Raw genomic sequence first — 24,579 nt, 5'->3', positions numbered from 1 at the left:
GGCACTCGTCACCAGCCGACTGGACTACAGGAACACCCTCTACCCCGGAACCACAGCCAAACTTCAGAAAAGACTCCAACGCATCCAGAACGCCTCCGCACGGCTCGTCCTGGACATCCCCTGACACAGCCACATCTCTAGCCACCTGAGACACCTGCACTGGCTCCCCGTCAGCAAGAGGATCAGATTCGAGCTCCTCACCCACGCACACAAGGCTCTCTACGACCTGGGCCCCAAGTACCTCAACAACCGCCTGACCTTCTACACACCCACCCGCCAGCTACGATCGACCAGCCTCGCCCTCGTCGCCGTACCACGCATCCGCAGAGCCACCACCGGAGGAAGATCCTTCTCCTACCTGGCAGCCAAGACCTGGAACTCCCTCCCCATCCACCTTCGGCTGACCAAGGACCATCTCTCCTTCAGGAAGCAACTGAAGACCTGGCTTTACGAGCAGTAACGGACCCCTCTCCCCTGGCGCCTTGAGACCCTCCGGGTGAGTAGCGCGCTATACAAATGCTATGATTGATTGATTGATTGATTGAAAGTCGCTGCACAATAATGCACAGCACTGAGTGCCATGTGTAAGTTTCCATGGGGCCAGAGCATCTATGACCATATGAGAACAAAGAAAGCATGATCGGCTGTACAAATTGAGATTTGAACATGGCATGACAAAGGTATGCTTGAGATAACAATGGCCAGTCCATGCTCAGATATAACCTCTGCCAGTCAGAGTGATCAACAAAGACGCTTCACATTAAACTGTTGTGGTGCTAGTCATCAGATGACAACATGTCCTTGTAATCACAAAATTTGCACGTTGCGCATTGCATGTATTGACATGTCACACCATGGACAAGCTATGCATGTCCTTCCACATCATGTCAGGAGGCACAGTGGTGTGCAGACAAACAATGTGACAACCAGTAAACTGTGTTGTGTATGAACAGTGAATAAGGTACATCTAACACCAAGCTTGAGGGGTGCACCTCAATGACCATCTCCCCTCTGTCCCACAGGTGACCAAGAACTGACTGCAGATGACAACAACAGCAATCTGCAGAGCCACTCTCCCCTCCCGCAACATGGACTCTCGGATGTTTGGATGAGCAGTCTGAAGCCGGCCCATCTGGTGTGCCAGGGCGCAACAGGTCCCAGGACCCCATTGTCCCCCCACCACATCTGCTGCAACAACAACTTCTCTGCAGCCCCCTGCTTTAACCGCCTGTGCTTCCTCAACCACCACCATCACCAGTGCTGCCTGCAACACCCTCCCAGCACCAGAGGATGACCACCCCACACCACCAACTGAGGAGGGCAGGGAGAGGATGCGTGTTTCTACAGTGGTGAGGTAACAGGGCTGTGGCAGCAGGGCAGATGGGAGGACAAGAGTCAGACATAGACAACCATACACTGGGACCGAAGCCCTGTACAACATCAACAGAGTCATTGGGTGAATGGTGTGGACTGAGGAAGATTCATGCGAGCTCCTTCTTCTGATGAGGTCCATGGACAGCCGCATGGGACAAATTGTGGACCTCTTGGGCCAGCTAGTGGTGGTACTGAGGGACAGGCCTGCGCCACAACCAACACCTCCACCTCACTCTGGTGGGCTGCAGGATGACAGTTCACCATCCTCCCCTGCGGCCACAGAGAGGGGTGAGTCCTCAGACCCCAATGGCCCCACAGCAGAGGGTCCCCCCCACAAAATGAGCAAGGAGCCGTCCAAAGAAACTGCTGTGAGTAACCCGTGGCAAAGCACCTGCCAAACTCCAGTCACGGAGCCAGCCATGATGGCCTTACTCTTCAATACTGCATTGACTTTCTGGACAGTCCTTACCCACACTGCCTTATAAATGGCGTCTGTCTGTTAGACTGGGTTACCACATCGATGTGGTGACTACTTGAGTGTCTCATGTACCATAACTGACAACTCACTGCATCAATAAGCACCTCATTGTAAATATTCACCCACCCTCACATGTCCCCATTATAAATAAACACTCCTTACACACACATGTCATTGTGTCAGCTCCGTGTTTATTCCAGGAAGTGCATTCTTCACCATGATTACCAAGTACTTTGAGTATGGAATGTTTGTTGGCAAGGAGAGGCTGAAGGGACCTAGGAAAACAGAACAGAACAATATTCACTAGTCAGGTGTTGGCATCACAGCCATCGCTCAACCCTTGGCATCAAGGTACTCAAATCTGCACACATTACAACGAGCGACAGTGCTGACTTAAACCTTCCTGTAGATGTGCAAAACGACCCTGTCCCAGAAACATTGTCAGCCACCATTGAGTCAACAACCAGCTGCAGTCACAAAGCTGACACACAACTTACAAACAAACAGCGACATCATCACTTAATGGGTCCATTGTACATTGTCACTCACCTTCAAGTGAAGGAGCGGTTTATGAGCTGTTGTAGCAGGTCAACACCTTCCTCCTCTCCACTATCCTCATCACTGGACATGGGTTGGTTTGCAGGAGGAGGCCTCGGTTGTTCATCACCATCCAGGAGCAGGAGGATCTCCTTGAGCAAGGCAAGGTTGTGGAGCATGCAGCATGCTACAAAAATCTGGCACACCTTTAGGGGCGAGTACATGAGGGCACCTCCGGTCTTGTCCAGGCAGCGAAACCGTGACTTGAGGAGATTAAAAGTTCACTCCACCACACGACGGGTCCTCCCTGGGGCATCGTTGTAGCGGACTTCAGCCGGTGTCTGGGGATTGCGCAGTGGGCTCAGCAACCAAGGACGGTTGGGATCTGCAGTGTCACCTAGGTGTGAGATTAACAGACCTACTTTGTAATACAACTGTGGCAGTTGACTGCATGCCACACACACAGCACGCTAATTGACTCTGCATACTCACCCACAATCCATGCACGCTCAGGAAGCAGATTAGCCATCAGCTGGGACACAATGCTGTTCTGCATGATGTAAGAGTCATGGGCGGAGCCTGGAAATTTGGCACACGCGTGGGAGATGATCATGTCTGCCTGGCACACAACTTGCACGTTGATGGAATGGAAATGTTTCCAATTCTTGTAGACGTGCTCATGTGCCTGTGGTGGAACCAGCCCAACATGTGTGCAATCAATGGCACCAACAACATGGGGGATGTGCACAAGGGCACAAAAGTCACCATTAACACCCGCCAACTCATGCCTCCTGGGGAAATGGATATATCTGTCCTTGTATATCATCAGAGCAGGCAGGACATCCGGTAGCACCATGCTGAACATTGGTTGCGACATCCCACCTGCGCTGGCCACCGTGTTCTGGAATGATTCAGTGGCAAAAAATGCAGTGCCGCCATCACCTTTGTTGTTGGGGTGAAAGCACCCGGATTTGTCCTGCGAGGCTGCAGGTGGGGCGCCAGCATATCACGTAGGTTTTGTAGGGTGGCTCTATCCAGATGGAATTTCCAGATGATCTTCTCATTCTCCATGTATGCCAGCACTGTGTAGAGACGATGCAGATTTGGCCTCCTCCGAGTTGTGATGAAAGGTGACACATGTCAATGCAATACACCATGAGATGTGTAGCACATCTTACATTTTGACTGACACAACGCCAATAATGACTGTCATCACATTTGAGTTGCAGACCACCTTACATGTAGGGACTCAGCTATACTACTCGTACACGTGTCCCCTTTCACACAGCAAGTACCTACCAAACAATATCTGACTATAAGAATACACAAAGGGATATGGCCACATCTAGCATGATCAGCCCTGAGAGTATTTCAAACAGCAGATGTGTGAAACTGCAACACCGCTGTCTCATACCTAGCTGCTGTACCTGCCGCACCTTCAGGCGTAAGTTGCACAGGGCACACATCGACAACACAATGAGCACAGTCTGTGCATAAACAACAAGTGTGTGCCTGAGCCAACAAAAGTAGACAGTCTAATATGCACATTGTTCATTGAGACATACATCACTGGGATTTTCTCAGCCCATTCACACATTCACATGTGTACCCATTGAAAAGTCCATCACAACTCTGTTCTGCGTACATGCCCATCAATATCACAAGTGACATGTGAGGGAGTACATGCCAATGTTCTAAATCACATACACAAACATGGCATGTGTAGTCAGCAGTGGGCTAAATGTTAATATGGCATTGTGTGCACAATGATGTGCCATTAATCATGTGGCCAGTGTGCACTGTTGATAACTGCCCATTGGCCATTGACACAGCATGATGTGTCCATAGGTGCTGTTAAAGTGCTCCGCCACCCAATTCACAGTCACTCATAGCAATGTATGGCACCCAAATCGCGGTAGCTACCGCTTGGCACCAGCATTGTGTCACCGCCATTGCCAAAGCCACACTTGCGGCACTGATAGGCATATGAGTCTTGCAAAATGGCGGTTGGCATGCTTCACCAGCCAAATCACGCTCATTCATTGCAGTGGATGGCACCCAAATCGCGGTAGCTACCGCCCGTACCCTGCAGTGTGTCACTGCCATGGACCATACCCTTATAGCCAATGGGAACCACAATCGCGGTAGCGTAATGCAATTTTGAAAATCACGGTAGGCGTGCTCCGCCACCGCAGAGCCGGTCATTGGATGCATTTGAAAAAGGCTGACCTGCAACACCAATTGCAGCATCTTGGAATCAATGAAACTACTCCAGGGGGCTATATATGTGTGACGAAGAGCCTCACATTTCCACAGCTCACACAGCCTGCTGCCTGCCAACACTCACCACAGACTGCTGCTGTCTCCAGGGACTGCTGCCTGCCACCCCTCAACACCAACTGCTGCTACTGCTGTCTCCAGGGACTTCTGCCTGCCACCCCTCAACACCAACTTCTGCTGCTGCTGTCTCCTGGCCACAGTGATGGCGAGGACTGAGAAGATCCGTGCCAGTCCCTTCACCACCGTGGAGCTTGAGGTCCTGGTGGACGAGGTTCTAACACAGTATCCAAGGCTATTTTGTGCACCAAATGTTGGGGTAAGTCTTCCAGAGTGTGAGTGAGAGTGTAGGGGGGGCACACATAAAGTTGATCTGCTGCAGTATGTGCCTGAGAGTGTGGGGTTGTGTCATGCACTGACTAGCATGCTGTCTCCAGGGGAAAGGGGAGTTTAGCTTATTCCACACATTTCTCTGCCTGCACATCCAGATTGGAGGAACATGTATTGACAGCAAGTTTGTAATGCAGGATTCAGGACAGTTATTGCTTGTGTGAATGGCTGTGTGGGTCCCTGATGTCCTTCACAGGCCCATCAGTGGCCTTAGCTTGTGTTGTTGTCCAGAGGGTGATGAAATTGTTTCTGACTCAATATGTGCCTCATCTCCAGTTAAGCACTTTGCTCCGGACCTCAATACCCGAGGGTGACACTCTTGTCGGTCATTCACCTATGAAACAGCAGATTGCCACACAATTGTGAACAGACCCTTCCATTTCCACCAGCATGTGTACAGACTTGCATGTGTAGGTACTGTTTGTGCTTACAAATTGTCCCTTCATTTAACAAATAAGATGCCCCATGTTGGACCTCAGTGTGACCCCACCTGGCCTGCACAGTCACCGCCCAATCTGCCAAGGACACATCACTGAATGTACAGTGTTAAATATGTGCTTTTTTCAGGACTCTCCATCAAATCCATGTCAGCCATATAGATTGCATATAACAGGCCTTGTGAGAAGGGTGTGGGTTTGTAAGATCATATCCCTCAATGTGACCTCCATGACACAGTGAGACATTCACAGGGCAAGTACATTGTGGGTTGCGCAGTGTTGGACACAGTGAGTCTTCACACAAACATGTATTGAGATGTCCTGTAACCCAAAAAATGTATAGTAGAAGTGGTCAGCATACACATAACTTTCTGTGCTGGCATCCTACATGGGTATGAGATGGGCAGGTACTGTGTCCACCCTCATACCTGCCTGCATTTATGTATGATTCTCACATGCTTATGTACCATGTTCTATGAATTATTATCTCTGCTAAATATATGGGTGGAGTTGGGATGAGTCATTATCATGCTCCTGTACTGGGAGATAGTGGTACATTACACTGTTTCACTGATTATTTCACCCTCTTGTCTCCCATGCCTGCAGCTCAAAGTCCACCAGCGTAAGGCCGTGTGGAGGGCCATTGCATGCAAGGTGCGGGCTCTGGGTTTCTCCAACCTACGGCGCACCCACTGTCACAAGAGGTGGGATGACATCTGCCGGCTGAGCAAGAACGTGGCCGAGATGACACTGGGGCTGATCCCTCGGGGCGTCACAGCATGACATCACTCATGGCCCGCATCTTAGCTGTGACACAGCCTGAGCTGGATGCACGTTTGAAGGAGCATCAGCAGCAAGCAGGGGGTGAGTATTCTGGGAAGGGTGACTTTGGTTGTGAGTGGCTGCATGTGTTTCAAGCATGGGCCCGTGCTGGGCTCTGTGATGTTGCTAGTGTGATGCAATGGCTTGTAAGTTTCCTCTGTGTTGGGTTCAGCTGTCATGCATTTACCCTACCTGTACTTTCTCATGTCATTGGAGTAATGTCCCTTGACATAGCATTTGGAGTTGTGGACTTCTGGTATTGTCTAAATTGGGGTAGTCAGGGACATCCCATGGAAGTGAACGGCAGAGTGCATGATCTGAGTGTGCTTTCCTCAATGTGTGCATTGCCTGATGTCAGAATTGTGAGGACTACACATCTGACACCAATCTGCAACTGTAGTTGTTCCCCAAAGTATGACATGGTGGATGGCATGTGCTCATTGCCATAGTGGACTGATATGTTGGAGTCTGTATCTGTGTTGGCCACTTGTGCTGCCTCGAGATGTGACAGTGGCAACATATTGAGGGGTACATCTTGTCCTCCCTCAGGGCCCTAGGTGTGCTCAGAGGGATCTGTGTGGCTGGTTACACGGAGCCACCGGCAGGCTATTTGGTTGTGTGTTCATCACATGGGTGACTTATGCCAACTTTGCATGATGCCACGCAAAATTCAAGTTTTGAATTAAGGTTGCACAATGTTACTGCACAGGGTGGTGTGCAACATGGAGAATTCATCTTCTTTAGTGATGCTTTGCATGCATATGATTGTTATGTGGATGCCAATGAACTGAGCCTACGTCTCTCTCTCTCATGCAGCATCTCCTGTGGACACAGAAGAACAGGGGACGGACACCAGTGGTGAGGCATCAAGCACAACTGCTGCACACGAGCACAGTGACACGGATGTGACCAGGGCCTCAGAGGGTGACAGGAGTCTTCTTGAGGACTCGCAGCCAGAGATGCAAACCTCAACGTCATCTGACAATGGCGGTGACGCATCTATGTTGGTCGGCACAGGGAACGGGGACTCTGCCTCCTCGTCCACCACACAGTGTACAGTGCCCACTCTCTTAGCTCCTTCCACTGTTGCTGTTCCACTAAGAAGGGAAGAGTGTCCTTCACCCCAGGCACTGCTGCTCCTGCCCCTGCCTCTGTTCCCCCTGCTGCCATTAGTGCTGAGTGTGTGGACCTTTTGCAGCAGCTGTGTGTGGGGCAAACAGCTCTTCTCAATGCATTCCTAGACCACAACAAAAAATTGGCTCAGGTGGTTGCTTTCATGGAGGTCATTCATTCAGACATGGGTGGGCTACACCAAACTGTACAGTCTCTGTCCTCTGCGGTGAAGGCAGCCATTCAACTGGCACAATCTCATAGTCCAGCTCCAGTCCCTAGGTCCACCACCCTGCCAGTGGCCACATCTGACGATAGTGACCACACACCGCAGACATCAAGGGAAAGGTACAGCACATGCAGCACACAACAGCAGCAGCCCAGGCGGTCCAGGGTGCAGACACTATCCCCACAGAAAGCTAAACCCACCCCTGAGTGCAGAGGCAAAAGCCCTTCAGGCGACACCCAGGGCCAGAAAGCCAAGAAGCAGGCCTAAGGCTCACATGCCTCAGAGGCATCCCCAGCCAACGACTCACCTGTCCCAAAAGCATCTCGCAAAGACAAGCAGACAGTTTCCGTGCCCACTGAGAAACAGGTGCCTGCAAAGAGTACACATAAAAAGGGGTCCAAGGCAGATTCACCAACAACATCAACTCCCATCCAGAGCCCTGTGAAGCAGGGAAAGGAGGCCACTGTAGGAGTTACACCTGGTATACAGGGGATGGAGTGGCAGAGGCAATGCCAGGCCAAGTGTCCCGCTGGATCCAGCATGTTCCCAGAGCGAGGGCCATCGCCTGCACATGATCCAGCTTTTGTGGCGAGTGTGCCTGTTGTGTACACACCACTTGGCATTAATCCCAAGACAGGGAAGCCAATTTGAGTCCCCAACAAGTGGAAAGGCACACCCCTCCACAATCTCCCACGCACACTGTGTCTCAGGGCACCATGAGTCCACCTCCACGTGCCACCACCCCACCTGGTCCTAGCAGCCCTCAGGCTTCCCAAACTACTGATGGCTCTAACCCACCTGGTCCTAGCAGCCCTCAGGCTTCCCAAACCACTGATGGCTCTACCCCAGCTGGGCCTCTCTCTCCCCGGTCCAGCCCTCCAACTGTCCCCGACACACAGCCACCTCTCGGTCAGACCGACAGTCAAGTCTGAGTGTTAGTCCCCCTCACACACATGTCTCTCCCACAGTGGTGCCTGGACTGCCGATTGTTACCCCCCTGACTGTGTTGCTGACCATGGCAGGGTACAGTACCGCCCATTCCCAGTGCTGGATCTCATGTACTTACTCTGCACTTTGTACTGGCCACTGCACTTGTTGCTCCTGGCTGTGTTAACTATTCCCTGTGCTGCTTCTTATTTACCTCACCTGCACTTTGTCATGTCCACTGGCCTTGTTGTTCACTGATGTTTGACCCTTGCCTGTGCAACTTCTCAAGTACCTCACCTGCTCTTTGCCCTGGCCACTGGCCCTGTTGATCATTGATGTTTGACCCTTTACTGTGCAGCTTCTCATGTACCTCACCTGCACTTTGTCCTGGCTACTGCCCTGTTATTCACTGATGTTTGACCCTTGCCTGTGCAGCGTCTCATGTACCTTACCTGCACCTTGGACTGGCCACTGGCCTTGCTGTTTACCCCTTCCCTGTGCAGGACCTCATGGACATACTCTGCACCTCGGACTGGCCACTGGCCTTACTGTTTACCCCTTCCCTGTGCAGGATCGCATGGACATACTCTGCACCTTGGACCTGAACTGGCCACTGGCCTCGCTGTTTACCCCTTCCCTGTGCAGGATCTCATGGACATACTCTGCACTTTGTCCTGCCCACTGGCCTTGCTCGTGTGTACTTTTGGTGCCTATCTGTGTGATATGTGAATAAAAACAGTTACTCCTGTTGTCTGCATTGTCAGTGTTCTTGCTCAAAAAAGCATTTACTGTGTGGGTATGGTATACTGTGACACATGCTCTACATTCCACTTCAACATTGTCAATGGGTTGCTTCACTTTTTTCAGGGTTTTACAGAGGTGACAGGCACTTTAGTTCTTCTTGACTCTAAGGCTTGGGGGTGCAATGATGTTGGTTTGTGATGAACTACTATTATCATGATCACTCTTTGGTCAGATTAGCTATATTGGACACACGTCATGTTTGTATGCAGTGCCAGGACAAAGTGGGATTCTATCCACAGTATTGCAGTCTGGCTGGCCAGGGTCATCATGTCTGTGTGAGCTTTCTTGATGTGTGCACAGCAGTTTTGGTGCATGCTCATCTAGTGATGGCCAGGCGTCCTAGGCACATGGGTTAAATTCAATGTGAGCACTTGGGTGTTCATGAAGTGTGCAGTGTGAAGGGGGTGACTTTGTCAGTAGTGTTGTTGTGTCTGTGCCCCTGCAATGTCAACTGCACACATGTGTCACCCAGGAGTTGAGTGCCTGTTGTTTGTATTGGTCAGCCCTGTGCTTGTGACATGTGTGAGTTGTAGGTTGTGCACTATGCAGTGTGTTAGTGTGTCCTTGCACTTCTGGGGGACACCTACTTGTTGGTGGCAATTGTGAGTATGCAGAGTGTGTGTCTGGCAAGTCAGTGTTCGGTTTTGTTGATCAGCCATGTGGCTTGATACTGTTTGTGCTCACTGTGCAGCCCTGCTCAGTCACACTGACATTGTAGGTGTGTTTTCTCATGCATTGCTGTCACTTGGGTCTTTTATGGCTCCATTATGGCATGTGTGGTGTGGAGTCATACCATTCCCTAGCTGTGCTTCTGATGCCTACCCATTGTGAGTCTGCAATCCATCTATTTTTGTATGGGGCACTCCTCACCTGTCCACTACTGGTGTACACAACACTTCACTCTCATTTCAGCTGTCCCCTTGGGTTGCCAGTGTGTGTGCCTCCCCATCAGTTCATTTGTTACACTATGTTTTGTGGTACTGATCTGTGCCTAGGACCAATGTGTCACTGAGGACAGTTGACCAGTTGGTTATATGTGAATGTCTTGTATTGTTTTGCAACCATTTGTGCTCATATGCCGTTCTACTGTTTGTGCTGCACAGTCCTCTAATCATGTGGTTGTCACCTGGGAGTCCCAGACTTGTGCATCTGTGGGTGTTGCATAAACTGTATATGTGTTTGCTGTGATACTGCTTCACTTCCTGAGTGTGATATTGTGTTAGTGCTGTGCTTATTAGTGTTGTGTGTGTTCATGTTGTGTCACTCATATCTGTGTGGGACTGGTATGTTTGGTGTGCACACACTGCTTGTCGTGCATGCAGTGCTGTGAGTGTATGTTGCCTTGCCCTTGCCTGGTGTGCACCCACTGATGTCCTGCTGTGTTTTCAATGTGATGTGTGCAGTGTTTGGGATGTGTTGTCACTTGCAGCTGGCAGATGCTCTGTGTGTGATATTCTATTTGCATGCCAGTGTGTGTGTTTTGTTAGTGTGTTGTGATTCATTCAGATGTGTATTTCCAGTGTGGTGTGTATTACTTTTGTGTCTGTCACATGCCCTTAGGGCTATTCTTGTTCCTGGGCTTGTTTTGGGTGCATCCTTGGGGTTTTGTCCTCTCATGTGTGAGGTGTCAATTGTTAGGATTGTGCATGTGCATTCATGTGGTACACCATGACACCATGTTGACTTGATGGGTGGCGTGGTATGTCAGTCTGTGTTTCATTGTAGGCCCATTGGTCCCTGTTTGCGTCCATGATTGTTTAGAGATGATGCACTTCTTGTCTGTGTTGGGGTATGTTGTCTGTGCATGGTTGCCGAGTTATGATGTTGAGTTCTCCTGTTCTGTCTGTGCTCCCATTGCCTTCCTACAGTTTTTCTGCAGAGGTCAGCTCTGGTCTTATTGTACTCCAGTGTGTGTTGTTATTGATGTTGATCTTTGGCTGTTGTTTTGGTGCCAGCATTGGTTCAGGCATGCCTGAGTGTGTGTGATGTTTGTGTATGCCCCCCAGGGAGTGTGATTGTTTGTCAATGTATTGACTGGACATTATTGGCAACCTTCTGTGTGTTTGACACTAGTGTTGTGTGATGCAGGTGTGAGTTGGGGGGGGGGTATGTGTGGAGGATCCTACTTGTGTTTGACAGTGGTAGAGTTTTACAATGGGCCCTGTGTGTGGTGCTGCTGACTCACACCTGTCAAGTAGCTGCATGCAGATGTGTGGCTGTTGACTTTTGACTTCAGAGACTTCCTTTCATTCCTGTGCCTATGTATGGTTTGCCTTGCTGTCTCCCTGAGTTGTTGCACAAGGATGACTGTGGTTTAATTTCAGTCACTGTGCCAACCATGTGTGATTTGATGGGCTAAGGGTGTTGTCATATGTTCCTTATCTTGCATGTGATGTACACATGCTTAGTAGTTGTCTCCTTGGCCTTCCATTGGTGTGCACCTCACTTTAGGTTTCCTATGTTTTGTCCTCCATTGCTGCTGACATCTGGTCTGTGTATGTGGCTGTGTGTCAGTGTGGGATATGTCGGTGTGACTTGACAGGCTGTGTGTCCAGTTGAGTGATTATTCCTATTCTGTATGAGTGTTCATTTTGTGCTTGGACTCAGTTTTGTTGCCATGAGTGAAGTGTAGGTGTGGTGTGAAGGTTGCTCTGGCCCTGTGTTTCTGTGCTGTGTGTTCCTCTGCAACCCCACCTGCTGAGGCTGTCAAGTACCTACACCAAACTGTAGCTTCCACAGGAGCCGATGCGTATTCCTCAATTCCCGACTACCCTAGCCGCGAGTTTTGATGCTCACTACTAGGAGAGAGGGGGAAAGGGAAGTTGGAATGAGAAAGAGAGACTGCACTGCTTCGTCTTCTACGGACTGGATTCAGTTCTTCTTGGTGTTGAACCCTGTAACAAATAATGTTATGTAACCACTGTAATTTACTTCCTTCCTACTATTTCTTCCAATATCACTCTATGTTACCTGTCTTCCCAGAGTGATTTGCCGCTCTCTTGCTTATGCTGATCAATACTTCTGATCTAGCTCTATTCTACTCTGGTTAGCTGCTGGTGCTGCCTTGTCGAGTTCTGTAAGACAAACTGCATATAATTTCTGTCTACTAATTGTCCCAACCTCCCTTTATACCTTGGTTACCTTTCTTACACCTGAACCATATGTTAGATAACTCCTTCTTTACTTGTTCTTTATTGTCCTATCTGCCTGCTGATAGAAGAACTGATCTGATAACCTTCTTTTCTTCTTGTCTTTCAGCAATGAAGTCGAGGACGAGTGGAGGTAAGTACAATTATATATATATAATTATATCTACAAGTTTTCTATAGTAGAGTCTTGTTCTTCGTTTATTATTTCCTCTTTCTTTTGCAGAGAATTGATAGGCAAATATTTGTATGCTATTTACCAATTGACTTTTTGTCTAAGAGTTTTCTCTGTGTCTCTGTTATCCAATTCTATGCCGCTATAGTATCCCAATCAGAGATTTCTGTTGCCTTCTCAACTAATATGCCGCTATAGTATTCCAATCAGAGATTTCTGTTGCCTTCTCAACTAATTTATCCCAAAAACGTTATGCAGAATAGTAAATTCAGTTCTATCCATAATTATTTCGCTACTACAAGCGTAATACTAAATGTGACTTAGCTGTCCATCTTCTCAACTGCCAGAGCCAAAAAATCTTCGAGTCTTCTCTGTAAAGGCTGAGCTCTCACTAAACGCTGCCTTTTCTCACAGGAATTCAGTTGAAGTGCGCAACGGTGCTCGCGAGCTGGCACTATAACAGCTGCGGTCGCTCACGAGTAAAAGACTAGACCGCTAACCTCCAAGTTGGTCGAAAGCGGCCATCTTGGAATTCCGCGATTGAGTTCCCAAAAGGATTCGCAACAATAGGGAAACCAGAGTCAGGAGAAGGACTCGGCGCAGCCTCCCATAAAAGAGATGTGTGTACTGAGGTTTGTTTTGACGTCTTTCTTGCCAAGATGCCCATCTGACTCCTTCACTCCTGACAGTACCTCCCACCAAGGCCCCCCTCTCACTCCTATTAGGTTTACATGGATGCGTCCTATGAAACTCTTTCACCAGCCTAGGGGCATGCAAATGGTCTACTGGTTCCCATGATCTCTCCTCAGGGCCGTAACCTTTCCAATCAACCAAATAGAACAGTTTCCCCTTCTTAAATTTGGAGTCTAAGATTCTTTTAATTTCCAACTCTTCCATTGATTGAACTCGAACAGAAGTTGGCGGACCCTTAATTCTCAAATTTGTGGGATTCCTCTTCAACAGAGAGACATGAAAGACCGGATGTAAGCGTAATCTAGGTGGAAGTTTTACCTTCACACTCACTGGATTCACCATTCTCTCTACTTGAAAAGGACCCACAAAACGAGGTTGAAATTTTCGATTCCCTTTAAGGCGCATATTTCGGGTCGAAATCCACACCTTGTCACCTGGTTCATAGATGGGACTAGCACGTCTCTTCTTATCAGCTTGTTTCTTATAGGAACTCTTAGACTTGATCAAATTATCTGTAGCTACCTTATAAGCCTCTTGTAACTCCTGTACTATCTCTTCAACTGCTGGGACCTCACTCATCTGTTTTCCCACTAAGGTGTTTGGATGTCTCCCAGAATTTAAGTAAAAAGGTGAAAACCCCGTGGAGGAATGGGCAGCGTTGTTGTAGGCGAATTCTGCCGCCCAAATTATACTCGGCCATTCACCCTCGTGGTCCATCAAAAACAAGCGCAAGTATTGCTCCAGTTCCTGATTTACCCTTTCCGTCTGCCCATCGGTCTCAGGATGAAAACTGGTAGATAAACGTAAATCAATCTCCAGTCTCTTAAGAAAAGCTCTCCAAAAATGAGAAACAAACTGAGGGCCCCTGTCCGAAATAACCACCCTGGGAATTCCATGTGCCCTGACTACATGCTGTGTGAACAAGACAGATAATTGAGGGGCTGTTGGAATAGATTTCAATGGGACAAAGTGACTCATCTTTGTGAAATGATCTACCACCACCCAAATAGTTGAGTAGCCCTGACTAGAGGGAAGATCCACAATGAAATCCATGGAAATGGTATGCCATGGATAGGGAGCTGGAGGCAAGGGTTGCAACAACCCTTGCGGGGCCGATCTAGCAGGCTTCCCTTTTATACAATGCTCACAAGCCGGCACATATTGTCTCACCTGAGCCTCCATGGTGGGCCACCAAAATTCACGCTGAATTAATTCCAAAGTTTTCGTGACTCCCTTATGACCAGCCAGCAAATCATCATGACAGTGTCGAATGACTTCCAAACGAAGCTCATCATTGGGTACGAAAAGGTTTTCCAAATAATAGGGTATCCCATTCTTGATCTTCCTTCCTGTTCCTTCCTTGACCCAATTCCTCAATTCATCCTTTGAAAGAGAAGCCCTTATCTTGTCTTCAAATTCTGGATAGGAGATGACTCTGTTTATTTTTTCCGATGGAATTATCATCCCTTTATCTTTCTTGGCTATGTCATCACCAGAGTAGAGATGAGACAAGGCATCTGCTTTCCCATTCGCAGAGCCGGGTCGATAAGCTAGCACAAAATTATAATTGGCAAAAAACAAGGACCACCTTAATTGCCTTGGGGTGAGCGTTCGCGCTGATCTTAAAAATTGCAGATTTCGATGATCCGTGAACACCGTCACTTCATGCTTAGCTCCTAACAGATAGTGCCGCCATTCTTTAAATGCATCCTTCACTGCCAGCAATTCTTTGTCTGCAATTGAATAATTTATTTCTGCCGCAGATAATTTTCGTGACCTGTATGCCACCGGATGAAGCTGTCCAGTAACCTTGTGTCTTTGCGACAAAACTCCCCCTATTGCCAAATTAGACACATCGGCTTCCACATAAAAGGGATCCTCAGGATTTGGGTGCTGCAGAACTGGTGCTGTGACAAACATCTTCTTAAGTTCCACAAAAGCCCTTTCAGTATCGTCATTCCATTCAAATGTGGTTTTCTTTTTAAGCAGACGAGTCAAAGGGCAAACCTTTTCTGAAAATTGTGGAATGAAGCGCCTGTAGAAATTGGCAAACCCAATAAAACTCTGCACCTCTTTTACATTCTTTGGAGAAGGCCAATCCATTATTGCCTCTACTTTGGCCTCATCCATAGAAACTCCGTCGGGCGACAGAACAAACCCCAAAAACTCCACTTGATTTGCATGGAACACGCATTTCTCCAACTTGACGAACAGTTGGTTTTCCAATAATCTGCTCAAAATTGCACGTAAATGTTGAATATGTTCCTCCAAACTTGCTGAAAAAATAAGAATGTCGTCGATGTAAACAACGACGAAACGATCCAAAAATTCCCTTAATACATCATTTACAAAATGTTGGAAGGCCGCTGGGGCGTTGCACAAACCGAATGGCATAACTTGATATTCAAATAAACCCAGCCGGGTTCGAAAAGCAGTCTTCCATTCGTCTCCCTCTGCTATGCGCACCAAATGATAGGCTCCACGCAAATCCAACTTGGTGTACACTTTCGCCTCCTTAACTTGATCAAGCAGTTCAGAAATCAACGGTAGAGGGTATCGATTTTTCTTAGTGACTGAATTTAAGGCCCGATAGTCGATACACATTCTCAACTTGCCATCCTTCCTCGGAATAAAGAAGAGGGGAGATGAAACTGGGGATTGGGATGGACGGATAAAACCGTTTGCCAAAAATTGTTCCACGTACTCCTTTAAGTGTTGATTTTCCATTTCTGAAAGCGCATATATTCTACTACACGGCAACAATGCTCCCGGCTCCAACTCTATTCGACAATCATACTCTTGATGCGGCGGTAACTTCTTGGCTTCTTGTTCATCAAAAACGGAGACTAAATCCTGATATTCTTGCGGAATCCTGGGAGTCTCCAACACACAGAGGGTCTGAGTACAACTGGCCAAACTCATCGATGGTGTTGCCTCTTGATTCACACCTTCCTTTCCAAAACAATGTTCCTGGCAATAATCAGAACCCATTTGAATGGATCTTTTGGCCCAATCTATTTTTGGGTTGTGTTCTGTCAGCCAAGGTAGCCCCAAAATAAGTTGAAACTGGGGGGCATCGATGAGACTAAATTGTAAAATGCTGATATGATTGCCCGGACCCCTCAAAGAAATTTCTTCAGTGTCAAACACTATAGGGCCAGAGGACAGATTAGTACCATCCACAGCCCAAACGGCTTCTGGTTTATCCTTCTTCAAAAATTGAATCTTCAAAGATTGAGCAAATCTAATATCGTAAAAGTTTCCTGTTGCTCCAGAATCAATCATGACCGATATCTTATTAACTTCTGAATTTCCAAATCTTATTAGAGCTGAAATTATTAAGTGGGGAGCAGACGACTGCAACGTATTTGCAATTAATTGAGAGTCCGGAGTTGACTTATCAACAGCTTCCACCAGAGCAACTCCTCCTACTGGTGGAGCCTGTCTTTTACCCAAGTGCTATTTTTAGGCTTCTTTGGACACTCTCTGACAAAATGCCCCGCATTTCCACAATACATACACAGCTTGCCCACTCTTTTCTCTCTTTCCTCCTTTGACAAAGGTCCCTGCACTGACCCAATTTGCATTGGTTCTTCTTCATTTGAACCTTGTCTGGGCTTGGAACATTCAGATCTAACTCTGTCGAAATGTGGAGGAATATATTTCACATCTTTGCGTCTCTCATTCTTTCTTTCACATTGACGCTGGTCAATCTGCAAAGCCAAATCAATTAGTTCTGAAACTTCCGTAGGACGCTTGGGAATTTGCGCTAGCCCATCCTTCAACTCATCCTTCAGACCTCTATAAAAGATGGCGGCTCTCTTGGCTTCTGGCCAGTTGGTCTCAACAATCAGTTTATTAAATTGAGCCAGATATGCTACCAATTCCCGGTTACCCTGCTTCAAATCTAAAAGTTTGTTATCTGTGGCTTGTGATATGGATCGTCTATCAAAAATACGTAGAAATTCTTTCTTGAAGGCATAAAGTCATACAAAATGGGGTCGTTGTTATTCACCAAAGGCATCGACCAAGCCGCAGCATCTCCGCTCAGGTAAGACAATATGAAAGCCACCCTAGATAGGCCCTCCTTAAATATGATAGGTCTACACAGGAAGTGTAACGAACACTGAGTAAAAAATATTTGGGCCTTAAGAGGATCCCCACTAAACCGTTCCGGGGCTGCCAAGGGAATTGTGGGGGAGATAGCATGAATGACCTGTGTAGTCAACTCAGTAGCAGATGGAGCTGGAGAAAAGGACGGAGTTGTACTCTCCTTAGATATGGAAGGGGTACCTTGGGAGAACTCTTCAAACTGCTGACGCAAGAACAAAGCCTCCTGACGAGACTTCTTTACTTCTTCCATGGTATCGCCCAATTGCTTCTGTATAACATCCAACACTGAGGCCAAAGCCTTAACATCTATCCCCTCCGTCATCTTGCTCGGGTGGAAGTTTGGGAGGGCACTTCAATCTGTCAAGTACCTACACCAAACTGTAGCTTCCACAGGAGCCGATGCGTATTCCTCAATTCCCGACTACCCTAGCCGCGAGTTTTGATGCTCACTACTAGGAGAGAGGGGGAAAGGGGAGTTGGAATGAGAAAGAGAGACTGCACTGCTTCGTCTTCTATGGACTGGATTCAATTCTTCTTGGTGTTGAACCCTGTAACAAATAATGTTATGTAACCACTGTAATTTACTTCCTTCCTACTATTTCTTCCAATATCACTCTATGTTACCTGTCTACCCACAGTGATTTGCCGCTCTCTTGCTTATGCTGATCAATACTTCTGATCTAGCTCTATTCTACTCTGGTTAGGTGCTGGTGCTGCCTAGTCGAGTTCTGTAAGACAAACTGCATATAATTTCTGTCTACTAATTGTCCCAAACTCCCTTTATACCTTGGTTACCTTTCTTACACCTGAACCATATGTTAGATAATTCCTTCTGTACTTGTTCTTTATTGTCCTATCTGCCTGCTGATAGAAGAACTGATCTGATAACCTTCTTTTCTTCTTGTATTTCAGCAATGACGTCGAGGACGAGTGGAGGTAAGTACAATTATATATATATAATTATATCTACAAGTTTTCTATAGTAGAGTCTTGTTCGTCGTTTATTATTTCCTCTTTCTTTTGCAGAGAATCGATAGGCAAATATTCGTATGCTATTTACCAATTGACTTTTTGTCTAAGAGTTTCCTCTGTGTCTCTATTATCCAATTCTATGCTGCTATTGCATCCCAATCAGAGATTTCTGTTGCCTTCTCAACTAATATGCTGCTATAGTATCCCAATCAGAGATTTCTGTTGCCTTCTCAACTAATTTATCTCAAAAACGTTATGCAGAATAGTAAATTCAGTTCTATCCAGAATTATTTCGCTACTACAAGCGTAATACTAAATGTGACTTAGCTGTCCATCTTCTCAACTGCCAGAGCCCAAAAATCTTCGAGTCTTCTCTGTAAAGGCTGAGCTCTCACTAAACGCTGTCTTTTCTCACAGGAATTCAATTGAAGTGCGCAACGGTGCTCGCGAGCGGGCACTATAACAGCTGTGGTCGCTCGCGAGTAAAAGACTAGACCGCTAACCTCCAAGTTGGTCGAAAGCGGCCATCTTGGAATTCCGTGATCGAGTTCCCAAAAGAATTCGCAACAATAGGGAAATCAGAGTCAGGGGAAGGACTCGGCGCAGCCTCCCATAAAAGAGATGTGTGTACTGAGGTTTGTTTTGACGTCTTTCTTGCCAAGATGCCCATCTGACTCCTTCACCCCTGACAGAGGCCGTCTCCCTAGTTGTTTTGTGTGTGGTGCAGGGTGTGGGTTCACCTGGGTGGTTTTTGTACATGGGGTGGCACAGGTGAGGCACATGGCTTGTCCCTCCCTTCAGGGGGGGCTAGTGTGTGGAGGGTGGAGGTGTGGCCCTATGATCTTTGTGGACTGTCCATTCGCGCTGGTGCTGCCTTGCTGCATTGTACGCATGTTTCCCTGCGTCTTCACCGCTGCGGTGACGTGACCGGGACATTACTGCAAGATCGCGGTAGATGGGTGACCTGGATGCGGAGGGGTGATTAAGTGACATGTAAGACATGTGTGGGTACACTTGTAGATGTGTTCCTGTCCCCACTAGGGTGTCTGGTGTGGACAGGAACCCTATATCAGCTCTGGAGTTGTGTGTTGTGTTTGTGAGTGGAGTTGTGTCATTGCGTACCTGCGGTGACGTCCGCGACGGTCCATAACTTGCTGGTAGTGTATCACGTACAGCGCCGGAAAAACATGTAAGGCTGGATCCATTGCTGTCGGAAGCGGGTGGAAGGGACTGCGAATCTGGTTGCGCTCGCTCTGCTGTGGTGTTTCCGCCATCTTTGGTTGGGTTGTTTCTAAACTGCGGTGCGGCTGGCTCTTTGGAGCATCCTTATTTGTACGGCGGACGGGACGCCATTCCGCACAGCGGTGATTCTCCATTGGCTCACACCGCTGCGGTGGCGGGCGCTTTTTGATGGCGGTTCACGTTGCACTGCAGCAGAAGGGAAATGGGCTATGTTTGACCATGCTAATATGGCGGGCGTAAGGCACGCTACTCACGGGTGGAAAATTGCATTTTCCGCCAGACCCCCTAGTGTTGTCACTAGATAGGCTGTTTTTAACAAAACCCATTTGTGAGTGGTGAATCAGCTTAGGTATAACTGTATTTAAGCGGGAGGTAGTTGCTTTTGCATACATTTTACAATCAAAATTATTAATGAGATTGGATTGTAATTTTCATGACAGATACGTCTTTCCCATCTTTTAGAATTACAGTGATGACATCTTCTGCTGGTGCACTTGTTGTCACTCCTGAGGGTGAGAATGTGTGATAAAATTAAATTAGGGGGTATTCTAACTCTGGCAAGTCTTTAGCAGTCTTCAGATTTTTTATGACTGTCCACACGTTTCAGTGAAGGGAGAAGCCAATGACTGTCGTTTTGCATCACTAAACGTGGGGAGGACAATTGAGTCCATCTAAATGATACTTTTAAACAGAGCTTAACCTTTAGGCTATATCCTATAAGTACATCAATACATTCAGAATGGAGTTAATTACAGAAAAGAAAAGTCACACCAATGAACAGTTTCAAGAGTAGCCATATGAGAGGAGACCTCTGAGCAGTCAGAACGCTGCATGCATCACATATCAGGATGCAATCAATCAATCAAACAGGAGTTATAGAGCACAGCTAATCATCTGTGAGGGTATCCAGGCACCAAGAAACCTGCTGCTTAGGGAAGGTTCTATTGAATTGCAAGGTCTTGAGTCCTTTTCCGAATTCCAGCAGAGAGAATGAGGTCCAGAGGTGAAGGGAAAGGTGATTCCAGACTTTGTTTCTTCGGTAGATGTAGGGGGTGTGAGCAAGGGAGATGAATCAGAGGTGTCTGAAGGCTTGCTGTAAGTTCAGGCAGTGGTTGATGTTTGCTGGTTGGTCCTTGATTTGTAGGGCCTTGTAGGTGTGGATCAGCATCTTTAATTGATATATCTTCTGAATGGGCAGCCAGCAGAGCATCATGAGTTGGGAGGGATGTTGGTCCCCTTAAGGAGGTCGAGGATGGCTACTGAATTCTGTATGGTCTTTAGTCTCTTCAGGAGGTATGAGGTGATTCCTACATAGAGTGTGTTGCCGGCTAGTGAGTAGGACTTGCATGACGGTTCATCTGGTGCTGACAGGGAATCCTTTGAAGCTCTTATGGAGCATGCAAAGAGTGAGGAAGTAGGCAGAGGAGAATGCGTTGATCTGTGTTTTCATGGAGAGCTTTCTTTCCAGGATGATGCCACAGTTGCGAGCATGGTCTTTTAGGGTTCATGAGGGTCCTTGTTCAGATGGCCATCAGGTGTCGTTCCACAGCAATATACTTTATAATTCCCTAGGTAAACATAGTTTTCAGATCACCTTCTGCCATGATCCAAACGTAGTACAGATCTTTGAGAGGATGATTCCATGATTGGAGAGGATCTGTAGGAAAACCAGAACCCCTTAGAAGAGCCCGAGAGCAACGGGTATGAGGAACCAGCAGACGCCAGGACCGAGTTTCTCCTCCAAGTGTCACTACAGAGGAAGGGGCTTCCTTTGTCATGGTGGTGAGAGAGAGGCTGACGTCCTGAACCTTATGCTGCCCTCAGTGATAGTCAAGATGAACAGAGGTGCTTCAGCCGGGAGCCAAACCTGTATAACTCCCCTCCCTTTGAGAAGCCCTCACAGATGTCATGCTCTGAAACCCCGAAACCAGTCCTAGGATGCTTGTTTCCGGTCCAGGGAGGACCTGACTTGGCAGTTCGGGCTAGGTTGTTTCCATAAGGCACAGGGTCAAGACTGATTTGCATATGGCCAGGTCTAAACTGGGGTGGCATGGTGAGCAAAAGCATGATGGATGTAACCCAGATCTCTTTACTGGGGGTGAATGTTTTGATTTATTCTGAACTCCGCCCATCAATTGTGTGTCTTTTGCATGCTCTGGGCATGGGCCAAGCTCTGCAGAGAGATTCCCGTTCGTAGATAAATTGCTTGCCGCCATTGCCCTGCTCCTGGGTATCCAGCTTTCCCAGCATCCCACCCCAGAGAGTCTGGTTGTCATCTGCCTCAAAAATCAAACCTGGTGTGTTTCCTACCACTCCACAGGCTAGAGGCAAGAGGCTGATTAACTTTGGCAAGACGATGTTCACGCCCACCAGCCTTGCACTGCGTGCCTCTTACCCACATAGAGGGTTCGGTTGCGCAAGTGCCGTCAATGGTCTTGGAGGAGGCCTAAGCCATTCTGATTCAGACGTATGCCAATAGCAGGGATGCAGCAAATGTCACCATTCGCTGCAAACTGGTTATAATGGATTAACTAGACAGCATATCTCCATGGTCAGTTTGACTAAGATGCCATGCCTGGCTGAGATCTACTGGTTTTTCCGGGGAAGTCCAGGCATTCTTTCAAAACATGCCCTTCAATGGCATCGGCCTGCTTAGAAATGGGGCAGTTTCAGTGCTGGAGCGCTTTAAAGAAAGTCGGGCCACTGCATGGTCGCTGGGTCTCCCTGTGCCCCATGCAAACCCCATTCTGCCTTTTGCCTCTTCCATTGCCAGCTGAGTCCCTTCCTGCCCAGCCACCAAGGCCAATAGGCTTCTAAAGCTTTTTGTGGATGTGGTTCCCCACAACTCATGGGAAAACATAAAAATAGTCTACCCAGTCTGCCAACCCCAGGCACCCCCAAACATTCAATCAGAGAGACCAACAGACACCTGGACACCCATGCACACTGACTTACAGTTACCCAGACAGAGATCCCCTGTCCTGATATCACCCAAAACTACAGGCGTGTTATGTGAATTCTTTGTATTGCTATTTATTCAGCTGTAAGCTTGCCTCAAAGCACTGGGGTTGACAGGGAAGCTAAAGAAGGGAACAAGGGAGTGGAAATGGTTCTAATGAGAAGTACTCAGGGCAGCTATCTTTCTGCATGTGTCTAGCAAGTAGGGAGCCGTAGAGGCATAGCGAGCAGGAGAGAGAAAGACAGAGCATGCAAAGGAAGGTTGTAGAAACCCATGGGTGCAAAAAACCATGACAAGGAATGGTTTGATCATGTCCTGAACGAAGCTGAGCACAAGGAGTAATGTGTTGTTTAAGGCTACCGTATGTCAGTGAAATACAAATACATAAACTTGTCATGTGTGCACGACACACTTCTAGGTTTTATCTTAGTTTTCCACAGAGATTGTGAGATGAATTGCCCAGGAAATCCTGTGGAAACATAGGGGCATATTATCAAGGTCCGGCGTTAAAATCATCGCTGCTTTAGCGGCAGAAAACTGCGCTAATGGGCTTGATAATATGCCCTGGAGAATTCCCATAGAAGCTCATGTTGACACCAGAACCTGGGCTTCTATGGGAATTCTCAAGGGCATATTATCAATACCATTATCGCCTCTTTAGCGGCAGTTTTCCGCCGCTAAACCGGCGATAATGGTATCGCCGTTCCTTGATAATATGCCCCTGTGTGAGTGTCCACTCAAGTGTTACATAGTGGATATTTCCAAACATTCTTCAAGCATTTTCCCTACTTCAAATCATGCTTAAGCTATACCTGTAACGGTCCAGATGTAAATGCTGAACAACATATCTTAATTTATAAGAAATTAGTGGAAGAAAAAAGAACACAGTAGAAAAAAAACACGTTTAAGAGGATTGTTTTTTAATTCACAATTGCATCTGTATTCTTAACTCTAAATAGACAGCATAAAATGTCCACACTCCCATGAGACAAGGCTTATGGGAAATTGTTTTCATACCAGGTTCAATTACTACCAATGCTTTTGCATTATTGCACATTAACACACATCTTAAATGTACTGCCCTCTTGTATACCAATGTTGTACACTGCAGAGTCAGTCAGGTAAGCGTAGACTCGTTTTGAAGTTCACTTAGACAGGCCAGAAATACTAGTTTAGTGAAGTCAACTTTCTACTATCTCCTACATTATTAAGTGTTCAATGTCTTCTCACATTATTCCCATGAGAAGAGCTCGTCAGCTGCAATCTAGAGGTTCACCTAACTTCACGAGTCCTTTCCTCCACTTGATGCATTGTAGAAAATGTATGAAAGAAGTGTGAAAGTGAAGTGAATTTAGCACTATATGCTCTAAATTGCCCTTTGTTCCCTATATATGCCTTCTCCTGCCCACAGTTATAAGTTATTCCTGTGTAGGTAGGAACTTTGTGTGACTTCTATTTACAATCGGATAGTCCTAGCAAACCCCTATTATGAGTTACTGCTGCCTTGGAAGATTGGATAGATCAACATACCTGGAATTGCCGGGCTGCACCATGAGGAGCCTGGAGAGGAGAGAAGAAAGAATGACTGTTATCATCAGGAGGTGGGAGAGGAAACAGTGGAGGTGGCTGACACTGAATATTGCTCAGAGACAACCCAGCAGAGGGAAAACCATGGACAGCTGAAGAGAGATGCACTAGGGAGAGGTGAGGAGGAACAGGGTAGAGTGGAGACAGCTTAGCAATAAGGGTGTGAGAATGGAGGCCACCACAGAGGGGACATCAAGGAATGAATGAGAAATGAGTAGAGAGTCCTGCAAGCAAAATAGGAAGATATGAGGCTATGGACAGATGAGGAGTAAGAGGGATCAATAGAGTACAGAGGAGGAATTGGACA

General features: G+C 47.3%; 1 protein-coding gene across 1 annotated transcript in view; it reads right to left on the bottom strand.

Moving 5' to 3' along the window:
* Positions 1-24,579, bottom strand: part of LOC146839644 (uncharacterized) — a 404,675-nt gene that overhangs the window by 274,231 nt on the left and 105,865 nt on the right. The window contains exon 2 of the mRNA XM_085650832.1: positions 24,216-24,245. Coding sequence (XP_085506958.1) covers positions 24,216-24,245 — 30 coding nt within the window. The remainder of the gene's footprint in view (positions 1-24,215; positions 24,246-24,579) is intronic.

Source organism: Triturus cristatus, chromosome 4_1, assembly GCF_964204655.1.
Source record: "Triturus cristatus chromosome 4_1, aTriCri1.1, whole genome shotgun sequence".
In the NCBI taxonomy this organism is placed as follows: domain Eukaryota; kingdom Metazoa; phylum Chordata; class Amphibia; order Caudata; family Salamandridae; genus Triturus; species Triturus cristatus.
Note: the sequence above shows the minus strand (reverse complement) of the source record. Positions and strands in the feature narration are given on the sequence as shown.